General features: G+C 38.1%; 1 protein-coding gene across 2 annotated transcripts in view; it reads left to right on the forward strand.

The window, feature by feature from the left end:
- The window catches only part of TMEM131 (transmembrane protein 131), a 255,926-nt gene that overhangs the window by 117,337 nt on the left and 115,614 nt on the right, over positions 1 to 22,975 (forward strand). The window contains exon 4 of one of the 2 annotated variants that reach the window (XM_069072955.1): positions 11,844 to 11,894. The exons of the other annotated variant lie outside the window; for it this stretch is intronic. Coding sequence (XP_068929056.1) covers positions 11,844 to 11,894 — 51 coding nt within the window. The remainder of the gene's footprint in view (positions 1 to 11,843; positions 11,895 to 22,975) is intronic. 2 annotated transcript variants of the gene reach the window in all.

Raw genomic sequence — 22,975 nt, forward strand, 5'->3', positions numbered from 1 at the left:
AACTCAACTTATTTCTTCTTAACCTTAAAAAAAATTAGTTTTGCAGTGGCTAGATGGTGCAGTGAGTAGAGCACCAGCCCTGGAGTCAGGAGGACCGGAGTTCAAATCCGGCCTCAGACACTTGACACATTTACTAGCTGGGTGACTTTGGGCAAGTCACTTAACCCAGTTGCCTTTCAAAAAGCAAAAAAAAAAAAATTAGTTTTTAGCAATAGTCTTCTGTTTTTATATTTTCTTTTCCTCACCTCCAAACCACTGTGCCCTCCCTTGTAACAGGAATGAAAAATGAAAAGAAAAAGTAGTTCAGCAAAACTAATCGACGTATTGGTAGAGTCTAACAGTGTTACCGTGTTCTACACTAGAGGTGTTAAACATGCAGCCCATAGGACTCCTTGGTGCCACCTGGACCAGATTAAAATGAATTAGTTAGCAAAGCAAGCAAATAAAACGGAGGTGACATTACATCTTAAAACTAGGCCAGGGTGTAGCCTGCATGTATCCTTCTGTCCTGATGAGTGGCCATTCTTTTGAGTCTGATACCGCTGTTCTTCACCCATAGTCCCCAGCCTCTCCTTAAAAGGCAGGGAAGCGCATTTTCGCACCTTTTCTCTGGGACCAAGTTTAATCATAATTACACAGACTTCAGTTTCTTTGCTTCTTGTTTCTGTTCATACCTCTGTAGTTATTGTGTATCTTATTCTCCTAGGTCTTTGTTTCGGTCATCAGGTCATTCATCTTCCCATAATCCTCTTCTCAGCTTTTTAAAGATAGCGTTTTAGGATTATAGGATCCCAGAATTGGAAAGAACTTGAGAGATAGTCTGGTCCAACCTGTAGAATGAGTCCTCTTTATAGCATTGCCAGCATCAAAGAACTCATGATCAAGGCAGCAACAATTAAGAAGTTATTACTTTTATTAAACCAAAATTCTAGTTCTCTGTGGCTTCTACCATATTGGTCCAGGTTCTTTATGCAGGATCACTCAGTTGTCTATAGTTATTCTGTTTAGCAAACAATTATTAAGCATTTAATATTGCAAGTCACCCTGTCAGTTGCTGAGTATGTAAAAGGGACTAGGGAGTGGGGAACATGTACACGGATAAGCAGATACCAACACTGGTAAGTCCTAATAACCTAGGAGATCAGGAAAGGCCAAGCATTCTAAAATATAAAGATGATGAAGTACATTGCAGGAATGGAGCCCTCCGGAACAAAATCACAGAGAAGCGTGATGGAATACTATTTTAGACACACCCCCTAGTCCAATTTGGTAGAAATGTAGAGCGCCTAGAAGAGAAAATTGTGAAATGCCTGGGAAGGTAGGCTAGAGGCATGCATCTCTTCAGATATTTGAAGATAGGGTTTCTCTCATTATTTCTTCTCTTTTCTAGGCTATGAGCTCCCAAATCTAAGTTAGAATTGTAAAGCTAAAGAAACTGAATCCTAAAGAAGTCTGGCGCTACCTACCTAACCCAACAAAGCTGTTATTAGGATCAAGTGAGAACATATTTAAAATACTTTGTAACCTCAATGCCTGATATAATAAGCTGTTTAATAAATTACCACCTGAAGTCAGGTAATACCCAACACTAGCACTTAGTACAGCGCATTTTAAATAAGAAAAATTGGAGACACATTTGAGGCATCAAGACCTCTTTGTCTCAGTATTTTTCTGTGTCTAGTCAGATGGGAACTTAGGATAGAAAATATCTTCATCTGTGAAGCACCTGTCACCATGGGGAGCTTCTGGCAGGTACTAGTTAAGCAGGTTGCTTAACTGGTTCTAATGAGCATAATAATACCTGCCTCTGTCTTAATTAGAGTACTGTGTGAGAAGTCATTTGCAAACAGTGAAGCACCATAGAAATGACAGTATTATCATTATTTGTTTCCTTCGGGTGCTGAATTGTCAATATTACAACAATACAGATAGATCCAGAATATAGTTATTTAGACTCATCATTTGGAAAATATCTTAATGACTGGTAAGATCTGCAGTTAGTTGGAGTTTTACTGAAATCATGTTTTAATATTTTACAAAAATACATAGATTGCTTTTAAACTGAGATTTTGAAATACTATTTTGCCTAGGGAATATATTTTGAAAGTTTCTATTTTTAATCTATTTTGAAAGTTTCTATTTTAAAATTTTATATCAATTTTTTTTAAACTCTGGGGAATTTCAGTCTCATTAAATGAGATTTTTCATACATACAAAAGTTTTACAACCTTGCACTTTTCTTAAAAGATAATCTGAACTATAGAAAAAAAGTACATATTGAAAGTGAATTTAAATAAGCAAGGAATAGTCTTTTGCATCTAGCTACTATGACACATGCTGTATAGCACTTGCCCAGCAGAATAGCTTTAGAAAAGCAACAAATTTCAAATTAGAATGAATGTGATGCTCTATTTTTAAACTGATTTGCTTAGTCTGCATCACTTCTGGGCAGCAAGGTTTGTAGTATTTATGACAGCATTCCTGTTATGCAATGCCATTTACCTTTTCAGGCAGCTTAATGAGCTAGAAACCTAACATGTTAGGAGTTTGAGCCCCGTATTCCTTGTTCATTCTGTCAGCTTTTATCAAGTACGTGCTATGTGTGATGCATTTGGGAAGTGTTGGGGATGGATACAAATATCCATAATCCCTCTCCTCAGACATTTTGGCAATTTAAGCGAGTTAACTTTGCCCTTTTGCATGGCTACAGATTGCATTCCTTTTCCCCAGTCAGTCTTCTTGTGAATGATACCATTTTGTGTGTGTGTGAAGATCACAACTCCATAAATATTGTTTGAAACACCGCTGGAAGTGCGTGTCTTATTCATGGGTTGTCACTGTTATCTTCACATACTAAAAGAAGCATTTTATTGTCTCTCTGCATCACTTAAGGTATAACAGAGAAAGCCACGAATAACCTGGAAAATCGTTTAGCTTTAGAAAATCGCCGTATCCTCAGACAAATGTTTCATCCTATCCAGATTCTCCTGCAACTCATTTCTAATTTGGTGGCTAGCATCAGCTAGCTCATGGTTATGAGACTGTCAGATGACATAAGACAGTTTTCATAGAGGACAATTCACAAAGCATATGGTCCTTTTAAAAAGAATAAAGCTTTAACTAATTGCTCTTCAGAGTTCTTTATATGGCACATTTTACAACCTATTCACACCCATGTGTCTCCCTCCATTGCCCTCTGTGATGCTTATTTCAGTTCTTCAAAGGCAGTAGTGTTCCACAGGACACTGATGTGTAACAACAACAATAAAATATTAGTATTGAAAATGTGAGCCTTTGATTTCATGAGAAACTTGTGGTCTGTGAGGGAGCTTTGCAGTTTCCCAAAGGCAGTCTGCTCAACCCATTCTTAGAGTCAACTCTGGGCTCAACTTACTGTACATCTGTATGGTCAAGCCCAGATACTCTCTGTGGGCAAAGCTCTACAGGGTAGCCATTCAGAAGCATGTTGAAATCTGGACAGTAGACATTCTCCATTCGCTTGGTCTTTCCTGTGTGGATGAACAGACCAAACTCCTCTGAGCAGTTACAGATCTCATCCAGGACGCTCTGAAATGTTCTGGGGCTTGCTGCAGTTAGCACAATGCCATTTACAAATCGGTCCATCTTATGGCTTGGAATATTAAGGATCTTAGCCATCACAGTGGTGAAGCCTCTGGCAAGCATATATATATATATATATATATATATATATATATATATATATATATGTGTGTGTGTGTGTGTGTGTATATATATAAGAATATTGGTTTGAAAGAGACAACTTTTCATGTCACAGATTGTTTAATCGCTGCACAGTTTTGCAAATGCAATCTAGCCCATTTTCTTCCTGTTAAATTCTGAGATCAGCTCGATGTTTTTATGCCCCGTCAGTCCAAGATATATGGAGTTAGGAGCTGCCCTTCTAGTGACAGGTGACCATCTGGACATTGGATAGCCTTCATTTGATTTTTTTTCCTATGTAGCTATCATTCTTCCTTTTTGACCTCTTAAAAAACTAGAAATATTGCCCCAGGAAAAATCCTAGAACGGTGGAGCCAGCAGAAAAATGGGGTGGAGCAGGCTCTTAGCCTGGGAAATTTGGATGATCAGCAAGAAAGGTCCATTTTGCTAAGGTATGAAGGGAACTCATTCCCGGACAGGAAGCTGGCAGCAAGCCGCACCCCAGCAAACCAGCAGGAGATCCTGACCCCCAAGTTGGGGGAGCAGGCAGACACCAACACCAGAACCCCTCATGTTCCTTAGCGCAGCCAGGGGACTTGGCAGACTCCAATTTGGAGAACCATGGTGCAGTCCCAGGCTGGCAGGTAACCCCCAGCAGCAAACCTCCATAGGATTCAGTGCAGCGCTGGTTGGCTAAGCGTCCTCCCTTGGCCAGACTCCTTTGTGTTCCGTGGTAGCCCCAGGCAGGCAGGCATCCTCCAGCAGAGGACCTCCACATATTCAGAAGTCCAGAGTGGGCAGCTTTCCCCACCAACCAACCCTCCCCATGCTTCAGCATAGCCCTGCAAAATGCAGAAAAGCCCCACCTGGCCTCAGCACATGCCACACACCACCACCACAGGACCCCAGCTCAGCACTAGGCAGGCTGCCAGACCCCTGGAGCACTCAGCTACCACCTCCTGAGACCCCAACACACAAAACCAGTGACCAGCCCCCTGACCCCCAGCACAAGAAGCTTGGGACAGTGCCCCCTGTTCTCCAACAGGGGAGCTCAATTTTAAAGGTGAGGAAATAGGCAAACATCATGAGCAAGAAGCAGAAAAGAATACTGACCATGGAAAATTATTATGGTAACAGATAGGATCAAAACAAAAACTCAGAAGAGGACACCATGTCCATATAACTACATCTGAAACCACAAGGGGAAATACGAACTGGTCCCAAGCCCAAAAGGTCTTCTTGGAAGAGCTCACGAAGGATTTTAAAAGTTAGAGAAGAGAAGTAGAAGAAAAATTGGGAAAAGAAATGAGAGGTGTGCAAGAGACAGTCAACAGCTTGGAAAGGAAGGATAAAAATTGACTGAAGAGAAGAACTTAAAAAATGCATTGGCCAAATGGAAAAGAAGGAACAAAAAAAAAGCTAACTGAAGAAAACAATTCATTTGGGTTTTTTTTTTTGGGGGGGGGTTGGGTTTTTTTTGTTTTTTGCATTTTGGAGAGCAGTTGGGGTTAAGTGACTTGCCCAAGGTCGCATGGCTATTTTTTTTTTGGTTAAGTGTTTGAGGCCGAATTTGAACTCAGGTCCTCCTCACTCCAGGGCCAGTGCTCTATTCACTGTGCCACCTAGCAGCCCCTGAAGAAAATAATTCATTAAAAATTAGAATTGGGCAAATGGAAACTAATGACTCCATGAGACATCGGGAATCAAACAAAATCAAAGGGAGGAAAAAAAGAAGTAAGATACAAGTGACCTGGAAAATAGATCCAGGAGAGGTAAGTTTAGCATTATTGGTCTACCTGAAAACCATGATTAAAAAAAAAGAGAAATATGGACAGCATATTTCAAGAAATTATCAAGTAAAACTGCCCTGATGTCCTAGAACCAGAGGGTAAAATCGTCATATGTTTAATATGATTGTATATGTCTAGCCTCTATCAGATTGAACAACTTTTTGGGGCGAGGACTATAGAGAAAGAGGGAGAAAATTTAGAACTCAGAATCTTACAGAAGTGAATGTTGAAAACTAAAAGCAATAGTTAAAGGAAGAGAAAAGAAAGAAATATTTAGGGCCCCTTCATGTTTATTCAATAATGAGCCAAATCGCGCCTTTCTTCATATTTTTATTTTAGCGGATATATTTATTTGGATTAGACATTTGTGATTTGAGGAACAGCACAGTTTACTTCACTGTGCATTATGTGTATCCCTGAAAATTATATTTAAAGTATATATTTGACTATTAAATCATGATTTTCCCACTGATTCCATTATAATATATACAGAAAAATTCCCCACTGGAAGTGTTTTAAATCTTCGTAATATTTTTAAGTCACATTTCCCCCTTACATATACATTTAAAGGTGCATTATACTAGGGAACATATAGTCTTTGGGTATTTATTTCTTCCATCTACACCCTTCAGGAAGTCTATCAGATATTTCACATTATATTTACATGCTTATTTTTAAATCACATTTTGTAATGAAATACAAAACAACTCCTGTTTTCAGAGGAATTCTTACTAATTCAAAGGAGCTATGTAAACAGTTGCATGCAGCTGTTCTGGGAATTTATAGGATCATAGATTTAGTACTGGAAAGGAATTCAGAGACCATGTCCAAATCCTTCCCTTTACAGATGAGGAAATTGATTCCCAGGGTGGCTGTATGAATTGGCCCAAGTCACTTCCAATAATTTGGGAATAACAAGTGGCAGACAGATATTTTTTAGACAAGGTAAACAGCACTTTGTTTTCTGAAAGTGAACATGTTATTGATGCTTTAAATGTAGAGTTAGCCCTGCTATCCAAAGTGTTTATCTAATGGCAGACCTAATGCCTCCTTAGAAGATGATGTGTGGGCTCTGAAGTATTTTTGCTAATCCAACTAGAGTCTGCATTTTTTCCCCTTTTTTTAAATACTAAAGGTTTTTAACCAGAAGTCTATTAATTTGTTTAAAAAAAACTTTTTTTGCTAACTTAATTTCAGCATAATTAATTTCTTTTTTGTGAACCCTTGTATTTTATTTTATGCATTTAAAATCATTCTGAGCAGGTATCGATAGGTTTCACCAGATTGTCAAAGTGATCTGTGAGTTACATTAATTTCATTAAGTCTCCAGGTCCTGCCCTAAACTCTCTGCTGACCTCAGATCTCATCTCTTTAGCTGACCTTCGGACATCTCGATCCAGATACTCTGTATTCACTTGTTTCAGTCATGTCCAATTCTCTGTGACCCCATTTGAAGTTTTCTTGGCTAAGATACAGAAATAGTTTGCTATTTCCTTCTCCAGCTCATTTTATAGTTGAGGAAATTTGAGGCAGAGTTAAGTGACTTTCCCAGGATCCCACAGCTAGTGTCTGAGGCCAGATTTGAACCTAGAAAGAGGAATCATCTTTTTTTTTTTTTTTTAAGCAATTGGGATTAAGTAACTTGCTCAAAGTTACACGGCCAGTTATTTCTGGGTGTGGTGCTGAGTATCTAAGCCCGGGATTTGATCCCCAGGTCATCCCGACACTGGAGCCGGTGCTCTTACTTGCTGGGCCACCTGGCCGCCCCTAAGCAATCAGGGTTAAGTAACTTGCTCAAGGTTACACGGCCAGGTGTTTCTGGGTGGGTGCTAGGTGTCTGAGTTTGGATTCGATCTCCAGGTCATCCCAACTCTGGGGCTGGTGCTCTTACTCACTGTGCTACCTGGCGGCCCCAAGAGGAATCATCCTAACGCCAGGACCAGCATTCTATCTGCTGTGCCTCCCAGCTGTCCTCCCCCTTTCCTGCTTTCCCTGTTCCTGTAGTCTCTCAGGCTCACATCCTAGATTCCTCACTGTCTCTCACCCCTCCATGTCCAAGCTGTTGCCGAGGTCTGCTGATTTCACCTTTGCAACATTGTCCCTTCTCTCCTCTGACACTGCACTCCCATCCATCCTAAATTCAGCCACCGAAGTGATTTTTCTAATATGCAGGTCCAAACATAAAGCATCCCCAACTCAACCTCCCTGCGGCACCGCCCCCCCCCCCCATAACTCCCCACACCCTGCCCCAATTCCAGTGTCTTTCCATTATGTCTGGGATCAAATACAAAAGCATTCAGAGTTTTCATAAGCTAGCCCCCTTCCAGACCATCGAGGCAAGCAAGGCAGAAGAAGCCAAAGACAAGCCCCCCTCTGAAGGAGGAGAGGCTGAGGAAGAGAAGGAGGAGGGAGAAGAAGAGGAAGGAGGTGAAGACAAAGGAGGTGCCCAGGAAGAATCTGAAGATAAGGGAGGTGAGGAAGAAGAGGGCAGAGAAGCTGGGGAGGAGGAAAAGAAGAAGAAAGAAGATGGTGTGCTGGAGAAGAAGCAGCCGTGGAGCCCAAGAAGAAGGTTGGAGCTCTCTCTTTTCCTTGACTATTTCAGGTTTCCCCCAATCAGGTCAGCAATTCCACCACTACACAATCTGTTGAGCACTGAATGCTGTAAAGAATAAGAAACCACATATTTAAAAAAACAAAAACAAACCAACTAATCTGAGATGATGTAGAGTGAAAGCGGTTGTGCTAATGTCTTCCCTACGCAAAGAGTATTTGGTGCGCTTCCTGATAGCTTCTCTGAATTCTGGGTTGATGGCAGTATGGATGATTCAGACGCTTAACAATTAAAAAAAAATATGAATAAACAAAGTCATTGATATAAATGTTAAACTTGATGAAAAACATAATTAAGCTTTGGAAACCTTTGGTGGTTTGAAAATAATGACCCCAAGTTATGTGCAATAAGTAGCAAATAAATGCATCCTGGAACGGCATCATAACAAAAAAAAATTACACACCTTAGTCCCCAAACACATACTTCTCTATCCATTGACACTGATCTCCTGGCTATTCCATGAACAAGACACTACATACATCTCTAAGCTCTGGGCATTTTCTCTGACTTGTCCCCCATGCCTGGAACTCTCTTCCTCCTCCAGTCTGACCACTCACCTCTCTAGCTTTCTTTAAGCCCCAAGTAAAACCCCATCTTCCACAGGAAGCCTTCCCCAGCCCCTCTGAATTCTAGTGTCTCTCTTAGTCATTCCCAGTTTGTCCTGTGTGTCTCTTCCTTTGTGTATATTTGTTCACATCTTGTCCCCACCCCAATCCCCCGGTAGATTCTAAGCTTCTCAGAGCAGGGACTGTCCTTGGCCTTTTGTTGTGTATCCTGCATCTAGCACAGTGTTCGGCACATGGCGGTGCTTAGTAAGTGTTTCTTGGGAGTGGAGTCTCTGGTTCACAAGGTATAAACATTTTAGTCATGTCATTCTCATTATTCCATATTGCTTTCCAAAACAGTCATACCATTTCATTGCTCCACCAATAATAACGTATTAGTGTATTTTTCATTCTACAACCCCTCAAAAATTGACTTGCTCTCATTTTTGCCAATTTTGTAGTGTGTTAGGTGAAAACTCAGTGTTGTTTTGATTTACATTTTTCTTATTATAAGTGATTTCAAACATAGCTGTCAAACTTGAGACCTGTAGAACTCCCAAGTGAGGTGGGAACCAGATTAAAAGATAATCAAGAAATGTTTATGAAAATAAATCAAAATACAATAAAACAGATAATGTTATTATGTGGTTTTCTAAGTGGTGGCCCCAGTGATCCCTTTCTATTTGAATTTTTTATCACTGATTCACAACATTCTTTCATGTGTTTGTGAATACTTTGCAGTTTTTGTTTTAAAATCTATTTGTTCATATCTTTAGGAAATGGTTTTTAGTGGCATAGTGATAGATATTGGGTGTGGAGTCAGGATGATCTTGAGGTCAAATCCAGCCTCAGACATTTAACTATATGACCCTGGGCAAGTCATATCAATGTTTGCTAGTAGTATTATTAATTAATTAGTAATGTTGCACATATGCATATAACATACACGTATGAATACATAACATGTCCATCTATTCATATGTAATATGTGTGTATATACATGTATGTCTAATATGAATTTTATATATACACACATAATACATGCATATACACACATACATTTAACAGAAAAATATGTTACAAAGTCTTTTTTTTTTTTTTTTTGCATTCCACCACTTCCATTCTTATCCTGGGTACGTTTATTTTTGTGTACAGACTCTTTTTAAATTCCTATAATCAAAATATTCTCTTCTATTTTTTGTAATTTCACTTGTTTGGCTGAGCGTACATTTCCTACCCAGAGTTGTGAGAAATATTTGTTCTTCTTTTTAAATTTTTTTCTAGTAGTGTGATCTTCAGTTGTTACAGTTGTAAATCCATTTAGAATATATTATGGATTGTATGTGAAGTCTTAGTCTAAGCCTGCAAGATTGCTTTCCAGTTTTTCTAAAAATTTTAATAGATAATTCGTGTTTTCTGCTTTATCAAACACTAGGTTATTGAGTTCAGTCCTTTCTGATTCTCTTTTCTCTAGGCTATGCCATTGACCTTCCTATTTTTAGTGAATACTAGATGGGTTTGATGACTGCTGCTTTATACTATAGTTACAGGTTAGGAATGCTATTCCCTCTTAATCCCTATTTCTTTTTATCATTTCTCTTGATAGCTTACAGTTTTGGTTTTTCTAAATGAATTTTGTAGTTATTTTCTTAAGTTCTATAAAGTAATTCCTTGGTAATTTGGTTGGTAAAGCATTAAAAGTGTAAATCAATTTGGGTAGTATTGTCACTTTTATTACATCGGCACAGCCTAGCCTTGAGCACTGAACATTCCTCCCGACCTTTAGGTTGTTCTTTATCTCTTTAAGGATCACTTTGTATTCACTTGGTACAAACCTTTTGTGTTTTTTGATAGGTCGGTCCCCAGATATTTGATGAACTTTAGGTCATTTGGAATGGGATTTTCCTTCCTATCCTTGCTTCTTGTGTTTTGCGATTATATAAAAATGCTGTTGATTTTTGAGGATTGATTTTGTAGCACGTAACTTTGCTAAAGCTATTGTCTCAATTAGTATTAGTGCTGATTCCTTAGAATTTTTTAAGTGTATCACAGTTATCATCAGCAGACGGGGTTAACCGTTTTATTTTTTCTTTACCTGCCTTTATGCCTGTAATTTCCTTTGTCTTGTTTTACTGCTGTGGTTAGAATTTCCAGAATTATATCAAATAGTAATGGAGAAAGTGGGTATGCTTGCTTCCCATATTTATTGATATAGGTTCTAGTGTATTCCCATGACAAATGATGATTGCTTTTGGTCTTAGACAGATATTTTTGTGATATTAAAGAAGGTCCCTCTGTGCCTACACTTTGTAAGGTTCTGTCATGAAAGTACTCTCCTTCGTCAAAGGCGTATTCTGTATTGATTGGGATGATCACGTGATTTTGAACCTTTTGGGTGTTAGTATTACTTATGTCGGTTGCTTTCCTGATGTTGAACCATCCTTGCATCCTTATTTGAAATCCCACTTGGTCATAATGAATGACATGATGGATAAATTGCTGTACTTTTAGAGGTTTTTGTTTAAAATTTTTCAGTCGGTGTTCTTTAATGAAATTGGCCTATAGTTTTCTTTCTGTGTTGTTGGACCTGTCTTTTTTAATCTTTCCCTGATTTAGGTATTAGGACCATGTTCATCTCCTAAAAGTATTCTTGTAGGAAGCTTTCTTAATTTTTGAGAATAATTTGTGAAGTGCAGTTACCAATTATTCTCTGAAAGTTTGATAGAATTCTTCTGTGAATCCATCATGACCAGGAGGTCTTTTTACTTTGGTAGTTCTTTTACAGCTAGACTATTCCTTTTTTCTTTTTCAGAGTAGATTATTGAGAATCTTACCTGATTTTCTAATAGTTTAAATATTTTACATTTTTAACATATACCTATATTTCTGTTGTGTTCTTAGTTTTCTTAGAATGTAACTTTGTATAATCCTTATTTATTTTTGGTGTGTACTTCACCTTGTTCATTTGCTCTTTTGTGATTTGGTTTTTTTACCCTCTTTTTAATTAGATTAGTTATGTGTTTATCAATTTTATTACTTTTTTCAAGGAAATAGCTTTTAGTTTTACTTATTTCTTTGGTTTGTTTCCAATTTCTCTATTTCTCCTTTAATTTTATCATCTCATGCTTTTGTTTATTTGCTGGATTTCTAATTTTTTAAAATGCATACCAGTTCATTAATCTTCTCTTTTTCTATTTTGTTAATGTATATTTGTAGGGATATGATTTTTCCCCTGAGGACTTCTTTAGCTGCATCCCAGAAATTTTGGTATGTTTTTTCATCGTTGTCTTTTTCTTTCACATAATTTTTAATTGTTTCTATGACATTCTTTGACTTTCTTATTATTTAGGATTTTATTGTTAAGTCTCCATTTGAGTCTTTGGGTTGTTTTTGTTTCTGGACCCTGAACCAATGACCGCTTTTATTGTCTGTAAAGGATGTTTACTATTACTGTCTCTTTACGTTTGTTTGCAATATCTCTGTGTCCTAATACATGATCAATTTTTGTAAAAGTCAGATGTGATGTGGAAAAAAAAATTATATATATATATATATATATGTGTGTGTGTGTATATATATACATATATATATATGTTATAGGTATTCTTTTGTGGTTCTCTTTAAAGACATTAAAGATACCACAAATATTTAAGTCTAGTTTCTCCAGGAATTTTTCTATCCATATTTTTCCTTTTGTTTATCTTCTTATTAGACTCACTATCGTGTTACTGTTTCTTCTTGAAACTCAGCTAATGTTTTCTTTGTGAATTTGGAGTGTATACATTCATTGCTGATATTGGTTTGTTACTTACGGTTCCTTTCAGCATCATATAATTTCCTTGTTCATCTTTTTACTTTTGAAAGTTTGTTTTTGCTTTGTCAGATAGCATGATTGCATCTCCTGCTTTTTTAGATTTATTAGAAATAGAATAAATTGTTTCCATTCAGTTTCATTTTACATACATATTAGTTTTTAAATTATATTTCTTGTAAACAACACGTTATAGAGTTTTAGTGAGACTTAACATTTCAGTTTCCAATTTTTCTGTTCTGTCCATTGTTTTTGCTGTGCAAGTCATCAGTTCTTTTCTCATAATTCTCATTTCTCTTTTTACCCCCTCAAGAACAGTGTGTTATAGTTCTGTGTTGTCATCACATTCCACAAAATCATCATGTCCTCATCTCATGTGTTGGATCATTTTCTTTTGTTTTGCAGTATTTATTCATAGATAACCGAATTTGTTTAACAGATCTGAGGGTCATATTTCCTTCCTTTGTTAATGTTTTCCTTTTGATTTATATACTTATGTTCATGGTCTTTGAGTTTTCTTCTTCTGACAACTTTGGTAATTTCAAGTTGTTTAGTTTTTTTCCCCCTGCCTTATTGTCCTCTGTTTTTCACTTTCTGATTCCCTCCCTTGTGGTGATGGCTGGATCTCAAAGGTCTTAGCCTCTTACTATACTGCATAATTCCCAGTTCACCAATCTAGGTCTTTTCCTAAAAGACTTTTGTATGGAGACAGAGCTTACCTCAGCTGGATTCTGGGCTCTTTCTCCCAGGCTTAGTGAAGTGTGGCACAGCTTCTCATCCACTTGTCTTGTCCTCTCTGTTCCTGGCTGTTCTCTGGGCTGGCACTGGAAGTTTGGAGAGTTCTCACATCGGTGCTATGGGGTTGATTTCTGTAGTTTGCATCTCTGAGACTCTGTAAGGAGAGACATGGTGGGGGTGGGTGGTGTATTAGGACTGAAATCTGTTTTGAGACCGAACACATGTCCTGCCCTCCTCCCTCAGCACAGAACACTGCTGCTGTGGCACTGCTTATCATGCTATGAGGAGACTTTTGGAGCCTCGAGCCCTGGATCTCCCAGACACGGGAGAGAGGGAGGGGGAAGCAAGATGTGGGGTTGGGTTTTGTTACAAGTCTTTATATAGAGTCCTTCTGTTTTGTTGCACAGCCAGTGTGCCGGGTCTTTGTGTCTGCTACTGTAACCTTGCTTTGTGGAAATCAGGGAGCCATGTCAGCTCATGAAATAACCATATTACTTCATGGTTTGGGGTTGTTTTATTTTTAGCCTTCATTTTGATTCCTGCTGTTGTAGACTAAGGTGTCAAATACTCAGCCCACAATCCTCCTAAGTGAGGCCAAACCAGATTACAATCTAATTGGGAAATATATATCGAAATAAGTAAAAATGCAATAAAACGTAGATAATAGCACATTTTAAAAATTAAGTTATGATGTCATCTGCAGTGTCCTTGTATACTGTTTAGTGTTCTTTTTTTCTGCTGGAGTTTGATGCCACCATCATAGACCATGGAGACAGTTAGAATTGCTTTATGTTTGACACATAATTTCTGTTTTGGAGACAATTGAGTAGTTAAAACGTCAGGTTCTCATCTGGCCGGTTATATAAGGAGAAGGTCTATCAATGATTTTTAATTGCTAAACCCATTGCCCTTTTCATAATTCTCATCCATTGTTACCCTTCTTTAACATTTTACCCTGTCAGCCCCTTCATCTTGGATGTTCTCTTCTCTCTGGGATTTCAAAACATTGCCCTTTCCCAAGACTTCCTGTCTACCCAGCAGATTATTTTCAGTTTCCAGCACTGTATGCTCAACCCATGTGTCTCTTTATATGTGTGGATTTCCCCTAGGACACTGTCCTGGGCCTTCTCTCTACCCTGTATCTTAGTGAGGTCATAGACGTCAGTAGATTTAGTTTTCATTTGTATATAAGTGACTTTCAGATTTACATATCTAGCTCTCATATTTACTTAGTTCTATTACTTTGTCACCAACTGCCTGTTGGACCTCCCCGCCTGAATGCTGCATAGTCATTCCAAACTCAACATGTACAAAACTGAACTCAATATCCCTCCCCCTAAATCTGCCTGTCTTCCTACACGGAAAAAATACATGTTGGTTAATGAAAGAAAATTTAATGTAATCTAAGTATTAAAAAACTAATGGAATCAGTCAGTTTTCCTTTAAGTTTTAAAAAAAAAACATACTTCCAACTAATTATCTATGACCCTAAATAAATATCTGCTTTTGTTAGATTTGTGTTTTTAAGGTCATCTTCAAGCTGAAATTTTAATTGTTTCATACCATTTTGGCATAACAATTGAAGAAAACTATCAGCTCAGACTATATTGTGAAAATACACGACCTCATTGAATTATTTTGTAAAAATACTGCATCATAGTTTGCATGAAATTACTACTTTCTACATCTTGGTAATCCTAGGGAATACTATTCTTTATCTGTACATACCCTTTATTGTTTAGCTACAGGTTTATTTCATAAATCATTTTTAGTCTTTCCGATAATTCTAGGACTATAGAAATAGTGAATGAACAACATGAGCAAAGGCATGGACTCAGAAAAGCACAGGGTATGTAAGAGGGACTCTGGGTAATACAGTTTGGCCAGAGCAGAGCATTAAATGGAGGGAGGTTGGAAAGATGGATAATTTCATCTCAGTCTGGCATCTCTCTTAGCTTTCCAGGTTACTCCACATTGTTCCCTACTATTTCATCTACTGTACTTTCCAGTTAAACTAACCCACTCGCTCTTCCCCAAACTCTGCATCCCATCTCAAGTCTACATGCCTTTGTACAGGTTGTTCTCCATGCTAGTAGTAAGGGCAATATAAATTCAGTTCAGCCTTTACTGAGCACCTGCATTGTGCAAGAAAAAAATGAAATAGGACCTGATCTGAAGGAACTTAAATACTTCTTGGGGAAAGCTACATGAAGACGTCTAAATATGATACAAGGTAGCAATTACAAGATTCTATGTCATACCCAGAAATACTAGAGTAGCTGTAATAAAAGACACCTTAATGTGATACAGCAGGCATTCTTGGTAGGGCTGTGTATTAGTCCAGTCATTCTGGAAAACAATTTGGAATTATGCATTAATAGCTATTAAACTTTACATACCTTTTGACTCAATGATAACACTACCAGGTGTATACTCCAAAGAAATCAAAGAAAGAGGAAAAGGACCCATATTTACAAAAAAATATTGATAGCATTTTTGTAATGTCAAAGAAGTCAAAATTAAAGGAGTTCCCGTTAATAGGGAATAGATGAAAAAATAATGCTGTATGACTCTAATGGAATGGTGACCAGGGTGTGGAATGGGGGAAGAGTTTCAGAGAATCCTGGGAAGATTTGTATGAATTCCTGCAGAATAAAATGAGAGGAACCAGAAAAATCATTTAAACAGTAACTACATGAAATAAGATTATAGAGATAGCTTGTACTTAGATTGTTGAGTTGTTTGATTGTTTTGCTCCTTTTTACCCCCCAGGCTAAAGTGATTATGTTTATACCTGGTAAATGCTTAATAAATGCTTTTTCATCCAGTCATTCATTTTATTCAAAGGGCCATACTGAGCCATTTTGTGACATCATCAAGCAGTGACATCATCAGACCTCTATTTAGTAATATTATTTGGCAGTATCTTTTTGGGGGGACGAGGGATTGGGATTAAGTGACTTGTCCAGGGTCACAGAGTTAGTAAGTGTCTGAGGTCTGATTTGAACTCAGGTCCTACTGACTTAAAACCTGGTACTGATGGGGATGGGATCTAAACCCCAAAAGACCATATCTTTAGGATCTGAACCCCAAAAAAGAAAAGCCCCTAGACTTTACCATGTGGCCCAGGTCCCATGACCCTTCTGGGTCCTTCTCTGTTACCTTCTAGTCACCCCAGACTACTTGGCCACTCACTCCTAAATCCTTCCCACAGTCTTTCTGTTTATAAGGTACATCTTGTCTCCTCTCCCATTCAGATTCCTTAAGAGTCTAGCCAGTGGCTCAGATTCAGTCTGGACCATGAGTCAATACAAGTGTCACAGTAGGATAGATTCTTAAAATCTTGCCCACCCAGATGGGGTTCTAATAAACCTTATCTCTGGCTGAAAGAAGGCTTGAGTTGCATTCATTCAAGGCAAGATTGCTCATCATTTGCCCTTGAATTTCAGGGTCCCAGCACCTCTAAACCCCCACAGCGGTCTATCCAGTTTACCACCTGGCTGCCCCTATTTGGCAATCTCTTGGTAGATAGCATGGTATAATGGATGAAGAGGAAGACCTAGAATCACGTCCTGCCTCTGGTGATGTGACTGTTGGCAAGTTACAGCTTCTCAGTACTCCAGACAGCTATCTGACGAAGTTGCAGAGGGCTTGCTCATCTGGTCTCCTCACCCAAGTCCCTATTAAGGAAATTACGGGGTCTGGGGGAAAAATTGTTGGTGACCATGTGAATGAGATATTGGAAAAGAAAAAAAAATCTAGTGTAGTGGATAACAATTAGGAGGCAATTATAATAAGTTTATTGAGATTTGATAAGGGCCAGAACTAGACCCTTGAAGTTGACTTCATGCAGGAAGTAAATGAGAGGGAAGAGTCAAAAGTGACTTTAAGGTTTGCACGTGTGGCTAATTGGGAGAATGAAGACAGGGAGATTTGGAGCAGCAGCAAATTTACTGAGGAAGGTGATAAATGAATTTTTGAAATGTTGGGTTTGCTTCAGTTGCCAAACATTTGGCTGGCGATATCAAGCAGGTAGTTGTTGATGCCAGACTTTAGGAGAAAGATAAGTACTTCAGACACACACACACACACACACACACACACACACACACCTTTGTTGAATATGGGAGTCATCTGTATAGAGATAATTGAACCTTTGGGAGCTGAAGAGATCACTAAGAGAAAAACTAGAGATACTGGAGAAAAGGACTTAATTGCACAGCCTTGGGTAGCACTCTTACTTTGCCTGGTGTGGTGCCAATGCAATATTTACAGTGCCAACTGTCTCTATAAATATACCTGCATAGTGCTCAATTGCAAAATATAACAGACTCTCCATATATAAGACAGAAGCAAAACATTTATTTAGACACCAGAAAACCAAATCCCAAAACTAGTAAGCCAATTCCATCATGGTAGCAAAGAAATTAATTAGCCACAACAGCACAGAGAGCCACAGCATCCTTTAGCCTTCCCACAAACCGGCACAAGCCTAGCTGTCTCAGCAGGTGGCAAACACCAGCTTTTACTCACAAACCTGTCTCCCTCATATGCATCTTCTCCTCCCAACCATGTCTAGCTGCTCTGACTCCCAGATTCCTGTGGGCTCTGTTCCACCCTTCAGCAAACTCCTCCCACCACAGGTTCCATGTGACTACATTCGGTCTATTAGGGGGCAGAGTATATTTTCAAAGCACAGAAGGTCTTCAAATTCCCTTAGGCTTATTAAAGGGCAGGGAAGTTCAAATTACCATTACCATTATACCTGGTGGGAGAAGAATGATGATCCACAGTGGAAGGCAAAAAAGGGAATGATTAAATAAATTACTTGGGAAAGAGAACCAAGAAAGAGAAGTCTCACATCCAGTCAATTGCTAAATCTTGTCAGTATCTCCACCACATCTCTGGGGACATCCCCGTCTTTCCTCCTCTCACATAAGCACTCACCCTAGTTTAACCCTTCTCCTATCTTCCTGGAGTCTTGCCATAGCTTCCAAAATACCTGGCAAGCTGCCAGCCAGCTTCTCCTTAAAAATCTCCAAAGAAGGGAATCTTCATCCTCTACAGATGTTACCCATTTTTACTTTTGTATGACTAATAACTAGGAACTTTTCCTAAAGTCTCACTTAAATTTGCATCTTGCAGATTCCATCCATTACTCTGTGTTTTTAAAACTTTATTTTTCATTCTGAACTTGAGCACTAAAAAAAGGACATTTCCATACGTACAGCAGAACACAAAACAGATTCTTTAGGAAAGCATGAATCTCCCTTTTACATGTGCTTTAAAACTGACGTCTATAATAAAATCTCCACATTGTTTTCAAAGCTGACCTGCTTATCTGTGCTTCTTTCTGAACTTCATTCTTTCTCTTCTGTGCTTTTTTTTTTTTTGAAAAATGTTACATTGATCCTTTTTTTATAACCGTTCAGAAGTAAGAACGGGCGAGGTGGAGAGAGGCTCTGGTAACAAGTAAGTATAGTCAAGCAAAATATATGGTCATATCCAAAAGTCTATGTTCCTGCCCTTTGTGATCATCACGTGTGAGGAGGTGATGAACATTCTCCTTCATAGCTCCTCTGTGCATGTGGTCATTCAGTGCTTTCATCACAGAAATCTTAAGTCTTCAAAAAAAGTTTTGTTAACAATGTTTTCATCCTTATGTAAACTGTTCTGGGCACTTCAGGCGCTCACTGTATAATGAGGGTGGGCTAATGTGCTAATGGCGGGGAGTGAAAGTAAGTGTACCTTCAGAACCAGCCATGATGTCTTCAAAGGTTAACATGCTCAGATTACCTCATACACTTCCTTCCAGTTGCTTAAATTAATTTGCCTAAGTATCCAGACCGAGAACTCATTTATTCTCACATCATCTTTCTTTCATCTTATTTTCCAGACAGTTTGGCTTGGATATCAGTCAGTCTTGCATTTTGTCGACTTTTTCAGTCTTTCGATTTTGTTCCGGTTTGTCTTCCTGTCTCATTAAGTGTCTCTTGTTCGTTCTCTCTTCTTTTTTTCAGGGGTTCCATTTCTTGGATAAGGTTTACCGCTTTCTCTTCTGAGTTATTCTTTTTCAAATTCTTCAAGAGCTTTTGTTTCACTTTTTCATCTCTTCATTTTTTCTAGATATTCATATAAAATAAATAGAATAAAATCTATTTTTCTTTAAGTCTCTACTTGCAGCTCTTGTAGAATTAGATTTACAATCATTTTTTATGCTAAATAGTATCGAAGATGGTTTCTTTGGTTTATTCACATCTTTAGCTTCTAAATTGGTGCTTTGTGTAGTACCACCCTCTGTATCCTGATGTGCCATTGGACGGGGCATACTGTATGTACTGAAACCCCTAAAAGAAGTTTTGACCAGCATCTGTATAAGCATGCCTCCTTTACCTTGTACTTGTCAAGTGTGTGCACTTGTACTTGTGACTTTTGTACCAAGTGAGAACTTGTACATTTACCTGTCTTAAATTTCGTCTTATGCTCTTGCCTGTCAGGTTCCTTTGGAGCCTATCATTTATTCTTTTCGCTGTGCCCCCCATTTCTGGATCATCTTGAAATATCATACCATCTATGCCTTCATCTGCGTCATGGATAAAATTATTAAACAGAGCAGTACCAAGCACAGATCCCTTTGATGCTGCACGGGAGACCTTCTGCCAAATGGACATCGAACCATTAAGAACTTAAAGTTTACCATAAAACAAACAAACTTGGCAACTGGTCCCATTGCTTCCTGGCTTCCACCATTGCTTCCACCTCTTTTAACCTTATTGTTAGCAGTGCTTCTTAAGACCCACTTGACTTTCTTCTTCAGATGTGGCTCTAAATAAGTAACCCCACCATAATTGGTTATTGGTTATCTGTGATGTTAAGCTTATTCTTGTGTAGTTCTTTTGTGTATTTTTGTCACTTAATCTCTTTTGCTTCTGTTAAGTCCCTACCATTTTATCTTTCATCTGCCCATTTTTTGCATGAAATTTTCCCTTGATATCTCTAATTTTCTGTAATGCCAACATGATATCCATAGCAGCCTCTATGAATATGCATGCACATTTCCAGTGTAGATTTGCAAAGTGTAGTAAACTCTTTCTCAAAGGCGAAACAAAAATATTTATTTGGAACATCATTAGGATGCCAAGAGGTAAGATTGAACAAGTACCCATCACGAGTCCAGAGAGTAGCAGCATATCAAGCTTTCTTTCCTTTGGTCCTCCTCACAAGCAGATTCCTCCCCCTGCCCACTCAGGCTGGCTTCTCTCTGTCTGCTCTGCCTCGCCCTCACTCTTGGCTTATGCTCTCTCTCTCTTTCTCTTTCCTCCTTGGGTAAGCTCATCCTACAGTGAACTCCATGTGATTCAGGCTTCATGTGTTAGGCCTGTTAATGGGTGTGGAAGAGCTTCCTATTCTATCAACATTACATTTTCTTGAAGAGATCTTTTGTCTTTTCCATTTATTTTCTTCTTCTTCTTCCTCTTTTTTTTCTTTTGCGTTGCTCATGGAAGAGAATCTTACCTTCCCTTGCTATTCTGGAATTCTGCATTCACTTGGGCATATCTTTTTCTCTTTTCCTCTTTCCTTAGCTGTTTTGTAAAAGCCTCATCAAACAGCCTTTTTGCTTTCTCGCTCTTCATCATTGAAAAGTTTTGTGTTGCTGCCTCCTGTACAATATTGCAAACCTCTGTCTCTAATACTTCAAATACTCTGTCTGCCAGATCTAATCCCTTAAATCTAGTCATCACTTTCATTTCAGATTTATAAGGAATATTATTTAGTTCATACCTATATAGTCAGATATTTTTCCCTACTTTCTTTAAGTCTGACTTTTGCATAAGAAGCTCGTGATCTAAGCCACAATCAGCCTAAGTATTTAGTTAAAACTTTTACAGCAATTGTCCCTTTGAAATAATTTTCAGCCCCATTTCCTTTGTCATATTTATGCCATAGTCACATCTATCTTCCCTTCAGTTTTCAACCAACCCAGATTCCTTTATTTTTTTATTTTATTTTTTATTTTGCTTTTTGGAGGGGGGAAAGGTAGGGCAGTTGTGGTTAATTGACTTGCCCAAGGTCACATGACTAGTTTTGTGTTAAGTGTCTGAGGCTGGATTTGAACTCAGGTCCTCCTGACTCCAGAGCCAGTACTCTATTCACTGTGCCACCTAGCCCCTCCCAGACTCCTTTCTTTTTCACCAAATTTCCCCACCCACCTATTCTACTCTGTCTTCTTAACCCTGTAATTGTTCCTTTTACTAGCTTTTCTTACCTTGCCTTTTTTACATGTCAACTACTTGCTTTTTGTTCCATTCCAATCTATTTCTTCTCCATTTTTTCTTGTTAATCCTTAAGTATTCTCCTTAATAGAGATTGGCAATAAAGAAAATTCTTTGCCATTAGCTTTTCTCCTTCATCCTGTGGTCTGCTAGGCTTCCTACACTTGACTTGGAGTAACTGTTTCTGTTTTGGCCAGAAACCCTGAGGATCTTCCCCTCCCAGATTGGTTCTTGTTTTTTGTTTGTTTGTTTTTTAATTAGGTAAAAGAGGCCTTTCTTGGGCTTATTTCTTGCCTAGTCTTAATCACTGAAAGGGCACTGCCTCAGTCAAAGTGAGAACTCAGAAAGACTTTAGCTTAAAGAGGCCAATGTCTCCCACTGCATCCAGGTCATCTCCAGTCATCCTGATCTATGTCTTGCCACTGGACAAGATGGCTCAGAGGAGAAAGTGAGGCTGGTGACTTTTTACAGCCCTCCCTCACTTAAATCCAATTCACTTGCAAGTCATGATATCATCTATAGAAAGCACTTATTAATACATACTTTTAAACCTATTTATTCTCCTTCAGCTTTTCTCAGTGTTTCCCAGTTTTGCCACATTCAGCCTCTGACATACTTCAGTAGTTCAAGCCACTACAAGCCAACTATAAAATTTTATTCTCCATATTCAGCTCAGATTCTCTTTTCCCTTTTTCTTCTCCCTCAGAAGCAAGAAGTCAAAATGATCCCCAGCATCTAGTACATAGACGGCTTTTTGATTCATTGACTGAATAACATGAGAGAAAGCTTAAAAATTTTATGAGCATGCCTTGTAGAGAACATTGAATTCCAGACTTAAGAGTTTAAACTTGGTACCCAATCAGTACTGAAGATTTTTCAGCAGAGACAACATGAGTATATCTGTGAATGAGGAAGATTATTCAGGCAGTAATGTAAAGGATGAATATTCCATTTATATAAACATGACATAAAAATCATGGACGATTTTCCTCTTAATTAGCATCTTTGTCAAGTTACTTTACTCACCTTTAGGCCTCAAATATGAAGGTGAATGTAGAAACTCCTGATTTATTGTTTTAAATCACAACAAACCAATCAACAGGAATGGAATGTCTTTGTTAATAATTTTCCATGGCTTTTTAAAAAATTTTTCCTTTGCTTTGTGTTTTTTCTTTGAATTTTTTACATATTTAAAATTTAAATTTGTGAATTTTTTTTTCCTTTTTTTTGTCTGACCCATTATTTCATTGTTCTTTTAAGGCAGCAGTTCTCATATATTTTGATCTCTGAACCTCTTTACACTTTTAAACTATGAAGGATCTCCATCAAAAAAGAGCTTTTGTCTACGTAGGTTAGATCTGTTGATACTTACCATATTATAAATTAAAATGTATTAGTGTTATTATAAAAATAATTTTGATTTTATGGGCCCTTTCAAAGGGTTTGCAAATAAAGCCCTATTGCTGAAAAGGGATCCCCTGCCTCACTTTGAGAAATCAGAACTTTTAATGAAGAAATTTCTTTTA

This window comes from Petaurus breviceps, unplaced genomic scaffold (assembly GCF_028583685.1).
Source record: "Petaurus breviceps papuanus isolate PSGF00001 unplaced genomic scaffold, PetGlider_PUasm1.0 90849, whole genome shotgun sequence".
Lineage (NCBI taxonomy): Eukaryota > Metazoa > Chordata > Mammalia > Diprotodontia > Petauridae > Petaurus > Petaurus breviceps.